Source organism: Lithobates pipiens, unplaced genomic scaffold (genome assembly GCF_037356315.1).
Source record: "Lithobates pipiens isolate NorthernLeopardFrog02 unplaced genomic scaffold, aLitPip1_a1.2 Scaffold_19, whole genome shotgun sequence".
NCBI lineage: Eukaryota > Metazoa > Chordata > Amphibia > Anura > Ranidae > Lithobates > Lithobates pipiens.
This window is the reverse complement of record NW_027507764.1, coordinates 491,133,944-491,147,042: the sequence shown is the minus strand read 5'-3', so window position 1 is coordinate 491,147,042 and position 13,099 is coordinate 491,133,944. Positions and strand designations below refer to the sequence as shown.

The 13,099-nt window shown below is 42.7% G+C and overlaps 1 protein-coding gene across 1 annotated transcript in view; it reads right to left on the bottom strand.

Moving 5' to 3' along the window:
* OSGIN2 (oxidative stress induced growth inhibitor family member 2) overlaps positions 1 to 13,099 on the bottom strand; it is a 54,375-nt gene that overhangs the window by 16,176 nt on the left and 25,100 nt on the right. The window contains exons 2-3 of the mRNA XM_077492994.1: positions 9,595 to 9,733; positions 4,511 to 4,647 (exon numbers count right to left, since the gene is read on the bottom strand). Coding sequence (XP_077349120.1) covers positions 4,511 to 4,647; positions 9,595 to 9,661 — 204 coding nt within the window. The 5' untranslated portion in view covers positions 9,662 to 9,733. The remainder of the gene's footprint in view (positions 1 to 4,510; positions 4,648 to 9,594; positions 9,734 to 13,099) is intronic.

Sequence of the window (13,099 nt, the reverse complement as noted above, 5' to 3'; positions counted from 1 at the left end):
TTCGACATCCATTCGGTCGAGTCCCCAAAAACTGCTCCTCTTAGCTGTCGCTACAGCGTGAATGGGGCAGACACCAGCCTTCGCACCGTTCATTTTGGCGTTCCACGACCAGAACCAGAAGTTGGGGGTGAACCAAACGTGACCTCTCCCATAGGAAAAAAACATCGCCCGTCATCCGACCCAGCGTTGCGCTCCATGCTGGCCACACTAACGAGGGGGAGATGTGGACACATCCAGCAAACACCTTCCCCAGGCAGTGCCAAAACGAACATCCCATGCCTCCACTTTCCCCAAGGAAGGATGAGACGCACCAGACACTGCAGGTAACGGACTCCCCAGCCCTGCTGCAATGTATGAGACCTCAGTATCTCCGGACATCCCTTCGGCCAGAACGAACGTTCTGCCTTCAGGATCATACTGGACTCAGCCTCCCCAGCTGAATTAAAACCAGGTTCCTAGCGATGTCTCCTTGCCAGAGGAAACACCAAAACTGAAGGGCTGGAGGGAAGGAATGGTTTTAAAGATCTGGTGGAAGCGGTGTTTCCTAAGAAAGGAGGAGCTGAGGTCTCTCTCAAGTGTGCTGTCCTGAAAGACGAGAGAGGGAATATATAATATATAAATAAATACACACACACACACACACACTTGTCATTTAGGAAATATGAATCACAGACAAAATTACATAGTATGTCACATACACGGATATGCTGCCCTTCAAACTTTAAGCCAGGGTTTTTTTTTTTTGTTTTTTTAATACAGTCCAGGCACCCTTTAAAGCAGTGGTCATCAACTCTGTCCTCAGGGCCCACCAACAGGCCAGGTATGCAAGATAACTGAAATACATCACAGGTGATGTCATTTGCTGCTCAGTGATTGCAGTATTCTAGTATGCATCTCCCCCAAGGTAATACACAAAACCTGGCCTGTTAGTGGGTCCTGAGGACAGGGTTGATGGCGACTGCTTTAAAGTTTTGCACAATCTCAGGGCATCCCATTCTAAAATGTTAGAAAAAAAAAAAAAAAAAAAAAAAACACAAACAAACACACACACACACACACACTAATAATTTTACATAATGCACAAAGATCCACACATATAGGAAACCCAACATTAGTGTTGATTTATTCCTACAAAGCAAACACGTTTGCACACCAGTAATGAATAGTATTCCAGTGGTTCTCTCAACATCTCTCCCTCACTGAGCTGATGTGACCCCAGTGATAATGGAGTGGGGCAAACAAGGAGGCTGTGCAGGCTCCTGAGGTCCCCCTTTATCAACCAATTACATTATTTGATAGGTTAGGGTGATAGGTGGCCAGTGGCTAAAAGGTTGTAACGGTGCACAATGTGACTGTGTCATTAAACAGGGCAGGCCTTATCCACCTGCTGTCTTGTATGAAATGTTTGGTCATTTTTTTATTTTATTTTTTTTGGCATTTTGCCAAGACATCCCTGAATAAACCAGAGGGTAGCCTGGTCAAAAAATGCCACTATAAGCAACCCCTTGGAGAAAGAAAGAAGAAGTGCAAACCCAAAGAAGAAAACAAAATAAAATATATTTGCGTACACACACACACACACACACACACACACACACACACACACACACACACCAGCCATAACCTTTTGACCAAGTGAACAATACTGATTAGGTCATTACAATGGCATCTGAAAGTCATGGGATATAGTAGGCAGTAAGTAAACATGTTTTACCTGAAGTTGGTGTTGAAAGAAGTGGACATTGCAGATGTAGCCCTAGACCAGGCATGTCTAAACTCCAGCCCGCAGGCCAATTGCAGCCTGCATTTCGCTTTTGAATGGCCCTCCTGGTAATATATGCGTGTATAGCTTTTTTGCGGCCCCCCAACAAAAATCGCTGAGTGCCAGGGCCACAAAAGATGTATGCTGGAGGAGTTGGAGGGGACAGGGAGGAGGCAGGACGAGTGCTGTACACACAGGAGTATTTCCTGTTTATGCGGCAGCCTCTGTAATAAGAAGTCACGTCTCCTGCATTGCCATTGGATGACTGTTCTGTTTTCTCTTTCTTTAATATAAAGTCTCACTTCCTTTGATGGACAGGAGTGTCTCCTGTATGCAATCTGTTGCTGCCTGTCCCGCCCCCTCCAAGGCTGCAGATGGGCATCAACCAGGCTGCACTGATGGCAATGGTAGGCCTGCAGATGGGCACCGACCCTCATTTTGCTTCACAGTTCTCTATTTAAAATTATTATTTTTCCTGAAACTTCCCTCTAAGCCCCTGTACACACGGTCGGAGATTTCCACAACCAAATCCGTCGGATTTTGTCCGTCGGATCTTGTCCGAAACTGTTGCATACACCCGGTCGGACAAAGTTGGCGAAAAATCCGATCTTTCAGAACGTGATGACGTAATTTCGTTACGATGGGACTACATTCAGGCTAGTAGCCAATAGCTTTGATGTAGGAATTTGATCTGAGCATGCGTGGCACTTGGTCCGATCAAAATTCTCTACACATGATCGGAGTATGTCCGACCGGCCCAGTTGGTCGGGAAATATTTCCAACATGTTGAAAAATTGGGTCCGACGGAATCAGTCCGATGCATACCACACACAGTCGGATTATCCGACGACACGGTCCGACAGGACACATCCCAACGGATTCTCCGACCGTGTGTACAAGGGCTTAGCCCTTGTACACACGGTTGGACATTCCGACAGGAAATGTCCGATCGGACCGTTTCAGTCGGAATATCCAACCGACAAAGTTTTAGAGCTGGGCTATAAAATTTTCCCGACAACATGGTCCGATGGAACTTTGTCCGATCAGAATTCTCTACAAATGATAGGACAAAGTGCCACGCATGCTCAGATCAAATTCCTAGACCAAAGCTATTGGCTACTAGCCTGAACATAGTCCCGTTGTAACGAGATAACGTCATGTTCTGAACTATCGGATTTTCCGACAACCTTGTCTGACTGTGTGTATGCAACACCAGTTTCAGACAAAATCCGACGGATTTTGTTGTCGGAATGTGTGTACAAGGGCTTAAAGTGAAGGTGCGTGCTATACGCCGATAAATAGTATATCCAAATAACATGCCCATCTCTTCACCATACACAGCCACAAAAGGCAGGATAATTCTTGTTGGGCAGTGTATTAGTGCGTGAACAAACACGTTAAAGCCTCGTACACACAGTGATTGTTGGCAGGGGATTGTCTGTTGACAGACTGTTTTCCTAAAATCTCACCGTTAGGTATGCTCCTTTTGACAATTGTTGTCCAACTTTCAGCCAACAAATGTTGGATGTCAGGCTAGTAAATTTTCGGCGGATAACTGTTTGTACTTTTGACGTGTGACGGATTTGTGTATTGACCATACAAAAATCTGGCATCAAACACGCATGCTCGGAATCAATGCTCAAAACACGTAATTAGCAGAAGGGGCCCAAAGGGTGGCACCCAAGAGCTGAAATTCCTCATAGTACGTCACTACGTTCACGTTTGTGGCACGGCAATTGTGCAACATTGGTATGCAAGACAAGGTTCTGGCACACTCTTTTGCCAAAAATCAGACGCTCGGTTGGCCAACAATCGTACTGTGTGTATATGAGGCTTTAGCCCTCATGCATGTTCACTTCATCAAATCTGGCCCTCTTTGAAAACAAGTTTGGACACCCCTACCTTAGACTGATTAGGGTGCCAATGCTGATCTGTGCCCACAGTCTATATTGGTCATGTAAGCATCAGAACTGGACCATGGAACAATGGAAGAAGGTGGCCAGATTTGATGAATCACATTTTCTTTTACATAAAATGGATGGCTGGGTGCATCACTTACCTGGTGTAGAGAGGGTACCAGGATGCAGTATGGGAAGAAGGCAAGTTGGTTGAGGCTTTGGGCATTGTTCTGCAGGGAAACCTTTAAGTCTTGCCATTTATGGGAATAGGAATTTTACATGTGTCGCCTAGACACGGTTACTGACCAAGTACCCTGATGGCAGTGGCCTTTCAGCTGGAAACGGACTTTAAAGTTAGTCTACAAATCTCAATATAAAATTAAGCCTCTGTGGGATGTGAAAAAAGCAAGTCTGACCCCTGGATGCTCCCCATCTTGCAACTTATAGGACTTAAAAAGTGGTTTGAAAAAGATGGATATAATATCACACACGGCAAGCTACAGAGGCAGCTTTCTATAAAAGGCACTATGTATTGTACCATCTATACACTGGTTTCCCAGTATATCCAAAACAAGAAGATGCAGTCAGTGAAATACTATACCACTCACATCATGTTAATAATAATAATAATATTAAGAATTATATTATACATACACACACACACACACACACACACACACACACACTGACAGCTGAAGGAGGATTCTAAATCTCATCGCTGCTACAGGCAATTTTGTAATTAAGGCCCGATGTAGGGACTATGGTTGGATATCACTTATTTCCATATTCAAAGTACAGTAAAATGTCAGATTAATTATATAGTACCACATGTACTGAGCACTGCATCTACCTGTTCAGGGATGGAGAGGTGTCTTGCTTCCTCTAGTTTGCTGTGTAAGATTGGATTGGGGTGCAGGCTGTCCGGAGACAGATATGGCCTGTATCCAGATAACAGGTATGACAGGCAGATCCCAGAAGGCCCATTCCCTGTAACAGAATAGAAGAAAACCTCAAAAAAATAAATAAACAGCTATTCTCACTTCAGATGGGTACACTCACACCACTTACAAATATTAGGTGGCACAAAAAACAGGTATGTGAAACTTCTCACAGAAGCATCTGCTACACTATAGTTTAGATCTGCAACAATTTATACTGATGGCCTGACCCATTATGCACCCTATTGGAAAGGCCCTTCATTCATTTTATGTGCAGTACAACAGAAGATATACAACATTAGGATTCCTTCATATATAGGATTATTATTCCCCATTATCTACTATTTTTAAAGTTCATTTTAGTGGAGCTAAATGTTGAATATTTTCAATATTCTTGACGTCTTATTTACATAACCATATTCATGTTTTGGTCTCTGAACCTTTAGTATATTTATTAGGATTGCCTTGTATTTCTAAATGTATTTATTCAGAGAAATGTTATTCCAATCTATGATCCTTTCCTAATCAGATTGCTTATCTGTATACTGCATGATGTTATATTTGCTGAGAGATAATTTCCCTTATGGTTTCACCTCTACTTTATGATAATCATGTCCACGTTTGTCAGCCATTTTATTTTTGTTCTTTGTTTACATTGGCCACGACCGCAAATCATAATCACACGTAGACTTCCAGTTCCTTCCCGGAAGTCTGTCATCTCAATGTGCCGCTGTAGCACACTAGTTCCTGCTGACGCAGTGCAATACCATTGCCCATGCGCGGGCGTCTCAGGAATGCCGCAGATGTCTGTTCTGAAGGCAATTTTAATTTTTTTTTACGTTTTAGACTATAAAATTTACCCCGCCATTCCCGCTTGGCTCATTCCTCCAGATGAAGCCACGTGTGAGGTGGTGAAACTAGTAGAAGTGGAGCCTGGCAGTGGAACCTGGTCACAAAAACGAGCGAGACCTTATGATGCATCTTATATGCTTTTAAATTTTTTAAATAAGTTTTATACTAGTTGGGGTGGAGGTTCATTTTTAATCCGTAGGATACTAAACTATTGGGGCACTGAAAATGCTTTTACTACCTATCTAAAGCAAAGAGTAACAAGCATATCCCACCCCCAGCAGTTGTATGCTTTGATATGTCTACAGATAAAAGCAGTAAACCAAGAAAAAAAAAATTAAAAAAAAAAAAAATTGTTATCAGGCTAGGTCTCCTCTGCAATAAAAACAAACTTACCTGCCCATTCACAATCTACTGAACGTACTGCAAGCTTCGCATGCGCAGCTCAACATACACATCCTTCTAGCTGTACCTGTGTGTACGCATTGGGGGGGGGGGGGGGGGGTTGCGTCATCCCCAGCTGCCCAATCAAGGCCCAGGAAGGAGATGTCCGTGCTCGGTTCCATTGCTGGAACAGAGGAAAGTATCTGCGGACCTTGGTTCTACTTGAACCATAGAGAATTTATGGCTGTGATTAAGTACTGGTGAGTGAAACAGGTTATAGAATTTTATTGCCACCTTTCCTGTATGTTGACCTACTAAAAGAACTGATGCATTAGAGTTTCTCCTAACAGTTAATTGGTTTTACAAAGATAACCCAGTTTTTATCTAATTTCCCCTAGCACACTCCTTGGAAACAAGTTTTCTTTATACAGCATGCACACAGAAGATATTCCAGATTCCCAGTATCAGCTGACAGATGTACAAGATCACGCATTTCAGGCATGGATAATATATAGTTAGAACATTTCCCACTCCATGATTCTTGATACAAAACAACGCAGAACTTCTGTCAGTGAAAGCACCGGGAAAGATTTTAATACAAAGTCCAGAGATGCCCCTTGAGCAATCAGTGTAGTAAATGACCGTTGTTTCTCTTTAAGGCCAACTTTACTGCTTTGCTGGAAAAACAAAACAAAACACACACACACACACACACACACACACACACACTTAGCTACATTTGTATAGAAAGGGCAAACAAATTGCATACCTGTGATTGATCATTGATTCCTGTGATCGTCTCTGGGGAGTGCACCCCTGGAGCCTCGCTCCCACTGTGATTGGACATAGCGGGGGGCCCTATCCGCAGGTCCGGTGGCCACCCGCGATTGTTCACAGGAGAGGCAGACCGCTGTTCTGAGAGAGAGGAAAATGGAGATCTTGTGTTTCCAAGCAGAAACACGGATCTGGATTTCCTCCAGTCACAGCACCCCCCCAGTTAGAAAGTACTCCCTAGGAGCACACTTAACCCTTTGCTCGCCCCTGATGTTAACCTTTTACCAGCCAGTGTCATTTAGACAGTGACTTTTTTTAGCACTGATCATAAATTCCATAAATCTATCCCATAGTTTGTAGATGTGGGGGGCGGAGTTTGTTTAGGTACAGCGCGGCAGGACCACGCAATTGTCAGTTAAAGCAAAACAGTGCCATATCGCAAAAAAAAATAACAAAAAAAATAAAAAAGGCCTGGTCAGGAAGGGAGGAAGTTAGAAGCAGATTGGCTTCCATACACTGGTGCACTGGATTTTGCGCTCCAGTTTTAGTAAAACCCAATCCCAATGTGTCATTTCCTTAATGCCTCCATCAACCAATGAACATACGCAGAATTGTGACACGTGTGAGAGTGAGTGAGTGATGCATGGTTGCAGCAAGGCCCCATCCACTTGAATAGGTCACATTTGGTGGCAGTACTGCCTTCCAAACATAATTGGTTGTAAAACTTACCATATTGTGAGTTATGACTGCAGCAGTGTGTACCTACTGAGCTTTTTCAATCTGCAGTGTGCAAGAGGCCATGAACCCAAAAGCAGACTGGCAGGGGTGCTTACAATTAGGGTTGCAACGATACCACTTTTTTAAAGACAGAGTACAAGTACCGATACTTTTTTTTTAATGTCGTGTGACAGTGGTACTAATATGCAGCACTGATGAGGCATGAACTGTATATGAACTGTTTATTTTTTTTTATATTTTATTATTTACAATGCTTTTTTTGGGGGGGGGGGGGGGGGGGGGGGTGAGGTGGACGGTGGTTTTTATTTTGCATTATTTTAACAATTTTTTTTCCTTATTTTTTATTTTATTTTTTTATGACTTGGTGCAGTCGGAAAAGTAAGGAGCCGGTAAATGAACTTTACCGGCTCGTTTCTCCACTTTCCATCCCGACAGATCTGGGGCGGGGATACACAGGGGTGATTGGTGCAGTGGTGGGGGGAGTTACAAGCGCTGATCTCCCTGTATAGATTTCAATAAAGCAGCTGAAAGCCATGGGGTGGGAGAAGGAGAAGTGGCTGTCAGCTGCTTTATTGAAATCTATACCGGGAGATCAGTGCTTGTAACTCCCCCACCACTGCATCGATCACCCCTGACTGTTCCCTGTGCCCCGCTCCGACCTTCTCTGGTTCCCCCCTACCCAAGATCTGTCAGGATGGAGAGCAGGAGGAATGAGATGGTAAATTTACCGGCTCCTTCCTTTTCCGAACGCACGGAGTCAGTGATCTGCAATTGTGTTTATGATGTCTCCATTTATGAATTCAGTGGAGCCTCTGTCTCCTCTCCATTCATCTTCAGTGTAGTTGAGGCTGCAGAGAAAGCTAACGGGGAATCTGTGTCCTCAGTCCCTTTCCTTGACTCAAATGGGAGATGTCAGGGGTCTGATCTCTCACCAAAGCCCCCCCCTCCCCTAGCAATGATATAATTTGTTTTTTTTATTTCATAATATCTATCCACACACACACACACACACATCCAAAAAAAAAAACAAAGACTGAAAATCCCTGCCTCAGTGCTGCACATTAATAAATGTAATTAAAGCAGCCGAAAGCCACAAGATGGAGAAGAAGTGGCGGTCAGCTGCTTTATTGAAATCTATAGAGGGAAATCGGTGCTTATTGTCCCTGACTGCCCAGGTATTGGATTAGGCACAAGTACTTGTGCAAACCCTCAGTATTGGTGCAACCCTAATTACAATGATCAGATTTTATTTCTGTAAAACCTTTATCCCAAAAAGGAACGAATCCGTTTGCTGCTTAAAAAGCTAGAGTTTTGCTTGAATTTATTTGTTTATGTATTTAAATCTGCTAGTACATTCCACGCTCCCCTCTTCCAAGACGGATGAGGCTTCTGTCCAATGGTGTATGTGCCCTTTCATCCAAAATGTAAGCACTCTAGAGCTAGGTCAGTTTTTTGTTTTTTTTTGACCAGTAGGCTGACCAAAAAACTGAACGGATTGCCACATCCATAGAGTCAAGGCAAATGTAAAAGGCCTTCTCTCTACACTATTGTATTTGGACAGCAGACACACTGATCAGCACCGAAGTGTTGATTGAAAGTAAATTTACTAACAGTCCTGTTGGAAGAGCAACTCCTCGCAAATCGGAATGGCCATAAATGGATAGAAAAATTCCACTGGCCCCAGCTGAAAGACACATTTTGATTCATCATTGGCCAGCTTAAAGTGGAACTTCACCCTCCAGGGAATGTTGCCTCTAGGCAAACGACGTGCACTTTGTACATCTTATATCCCAGGAGGTGATGCGGACAAAGTCCTTCATAGGGAAAGGAGGAGGGGGCAGGCAGCGCATCATCGGAGAAGCCATCGACTGAACCTGGAAGAGCCGGCAGTTTACCAATGGCATCACAGAAAAAGATGGCGGCATGGTGGGACCAAGGGGAGTGCAGCCCAGAAGAAGATCTCAGCAAAACCCTGGATTCGCTGGGCAGGCAAAAACCTTAAACGTGCAAGACCTGCAACCAGGAAAAAATAAATAAAATAGGGAGCAAAAATGTCAGCTTTAATAAAGGAGGAAAAAAAAAAAAAAACCCAATAGTTACCAAATCTAAAGTGTGGTAAGCTGCAATATTACATTTTTGATTTTGGGTTTAATACCACTTTAACTTGTGGCTTTCCAGCAAGGGATGGTGGTAAAACTACAGCTCAACTACCTGAATGGAGAGTTGCTTGGATGGAAGGAGGTAATCTTACCGATAACAACCACAGGCAAAGTCACTGGAGGATCGCTCGAGAGACAGTTTTCTTCTGCCAATGGCATTGCTGCACGTCGCAATATTATTGCTTCAATGCTGGCCTAGCAAGTCACACTCTTCTGTTATCAGGGCACCGGCTGGAAAAAAAGAAAAGAAAAAAATAAATAGTTAAAAAAGGTATGTATGTTATATATATATATATATATATATATATATATATATATATATATATATATATATATATATATATATATATATATAAAATCTCTCATGCTACAGATCCTACACACTGGGAACTGAGCAGAATGCAGAGTCTCTCACTTAGACCCCTTTCACACTGGGGCGTTTTTCAGGCGCTTTAGCGTTAAAAAAAAAAGCGCCTGTAAAGCGCTTGAAAGAAGCCTCATCTGCAGTCCCAATGTAAAAGCCCAATTGCTTTAAGAGCCCTTTCACAACGTCAGCGCCCGTAAAGCGCCGCTTAAACTAGCAACACTTTACCATCGTTTTTCGAGCGTTATTGGGGTGCTTTTAACCCCTGCTAGTGGCTAAATAAAGGGTTAAAAGTGCCCACAAAACACTGCTGCCAATAGCGCTTTTCAGGTGCTTTCCAGGCGTTTTACAGGTGCTTCCCATTGATTTCAATGGGAAGGGGCGCTTTAGGAGCCTTGTATTCACCGCTCCAAAAGCGCTGCAAAGAAGCTGCTTGCAATACTTTTTTTTGACGCCCTGCCAACGCAGCGCCTCAGTGTGAAAGCACTCTGGCTTTTACATTGGGATTGCAGTTGCGGCTTCTTTCAGGCGCTTTTTTTAAAGCTAAAGCGCCTGAAAAACGCCCCAGTGTGAAAGCACTCGGGCTTTTACATTGGGATTGCAGTTGCAGCTTCTTTCAAGTGCTTTACAGGTGCTTTTTTTTAATGCTAAAGTGCCTGAAAAACGCCCAAGTGTGAAAGGGGTCTTAAAGCGATTATAAAGAACACCCTTGTGAAACAACCCAGAAATCGAAATGAAAGGCTAAACATTGTATATACAAAAAACAAAACACACCATTATAAATACCCTTTTTCCCCCTCTTTTAGAAGTGACTACATTCCCTCTGTTCTCAGCTGCATAAGAGCTGAGGGGAGGAGAAGCAGCAGCATGTGGAGATTCCCAGTAAATGGCTGTGCAGGAAGGGGCGTGTCAGGACAAGTATGATCACTGAAGAAGAGTAGGCCAAGTTCCCAACATAGCTAGGGAACTGACCACACTGGGAAGGATGTGCTTCTATGCCTAGTGTGGTCAGTTTGAAAGGAAAGCAGAGGGACTGGCAAGAACACCAGAGATTTTTTTTTTTTTTTTTAGTTATTTATTTATTTATTTACTTATTTTTTGTATGATACACATATAAAAAGTAGAGTGATCTAATAGGATTTTTTACAAATGGAGAATGTGGGTATGGTAGGTTAAAGGGACTGGGAGGAGGGTGGGATGGTAAAATGGAAGCGTGAGATAATGTGTGCACTCTGATATACACGGTTTTGGATTTATGTTAAGGGATGTGGTAGGGGGAGGGGATGGGAAAGGAAACTATAAGTATTTTTGTGGTTTATGTATGTATATATATATGTATGTATACATACATATATATATATTTTTTTTTTTTTTTTTTTTTTTTGTGATTGCACGGATATGACACAAATGACACAAAATGTGGATTGATTTAATAGGACTCCCTTGGAGGGGAGAAGTAGGATGGGGAAGTAGAGTGAATAGAGAGGGAGGTGAAGGTTTATTCGGTTTTGGAGGGTGAAGGGGAGGGGATGGGGGAGGGGAGGGGGAGATTGTGTTTTTTTTTTTTTTTTTTTTTGTAGAGTGATCTAATAGGACTTCTTACAAATGGAGAAGTGGGTATGGTAGGTTAAAGGGATTGGGAGGAGGGTGGGATGGTAAAATGGAAGTGTGAGATAATGTGTGCACTCTGATATACACGGTTTTGGATTTAAGATAGGGGATGTGGTAGGGGGAGGGGATGGGAAAGGAAATTATAAGTATCCTTATGGTTTATATATATATATATATCTATATATATATATTTTTTTTTTTTTGATTGCATGGATATGACACAAATGACACAAAATGTGGATTGATTTAATAGGACTCCCTTAGGGGGGAGAGGTGGGGTGGGGAAGTAGAGTGAATAGAGAGGGGGGGGTGAAGGTTTACTCGGTTTTGGAGGGGGAAGGGGAGGGGAGGGGGAGATTGTGTTTTGTTTTTTGTTTTTTTGTGTCCCCCGCACATCTTCCCCTCCTGCCCTCCCTTTCCTGTTGATAGCGGGGGGGGGGGGGGTTGAGGGGAGAGTAATTTACTTAAGGAAAAGAAGAGAGGGGTAGCAGTAGAAATGATGAGGGGGAGGAGGGAGAGAAGGGAGAGAAGATGGGAAAGAGAAAGAGAAAGGGAAAAGAAATAAAGGGGAAGAATAGAGATAATATGTGAAAAGTAAAGGATTAAGTAAAGATAATGATAAAGATCATGTCTATGTTAACAAGAAAAAGATGAATGTGGTAGAAAAATAATTATTGTTAGTGTGGAGAACGCTGGCTGTGGGCGCGGTTCACTTGCTCCTCTTTTGCTCACTAACACCCCCATATTAAACGCCTCTCCTCCAGGTGGAGGAAAAGTCGGAGGCGTTGGGTTTTTTTTTTTTTATTATTTTTTTTTTATTCTTGGGGGACAGCTCCGGATATAGTATCTGTCTCTCATTTATCTGAAAGAAGGGGTAGTTTTGGGGCGTGGATTGGGTTTTATTTTTATATATTTATTTATTTTTCGTCTCCTCTCTTTTTCCCTCCCCCCCCCCCCCCCCCCGAACTGACAATAAAAATGACTAAAATAAGTTTCACATCATACAATGTTAAGGGACTAAACACCCCAGAGAAACGTACACGATTAATAATGGAGTTGAAAAGATTTAAATCTCAAATAGTTTTCTTACAGGAAACTCATTTTAAAAAGGATAGGATCCCTTGGAGTAAAGGTCACTATTTCCCCTGGGTATATCATAGCACCTCACAGAACTCGAAATCCTGTGGGGTATCTATTTTAATAGCAAGACAGACACCATGGAAGGAACAAGGGGTATACATGGATGAGGAAGGTCGCCTCCTGATAGTAAAAGGTACATTGGGCTGCCAAAAAGTGACATTGGTAAATATATATCTGCCAAATGAAAACCAAGTAACCTCTCTAGAAATCTATTTACAGATTATTCAACAACATAAAGAGGGAATACTAGTGTTAGGAGGCGACCTAAATATGGCTTTGGATCCAATAATAGACACATCAAAAGGCTCGTCTCATCTATCTTATGTCAAATTAAGGAAAGTAAAGAGAATGATGCAAGAACTGCAGCTGATCGACAGCTGGAGGGCTGTTCACACACAGAGCAGAGATTATACTTTTTTCTCGGCAAAATATAAATCTTACTCTAGAATTGACTATATTTTAATCTCCCAGAATGTGATTAC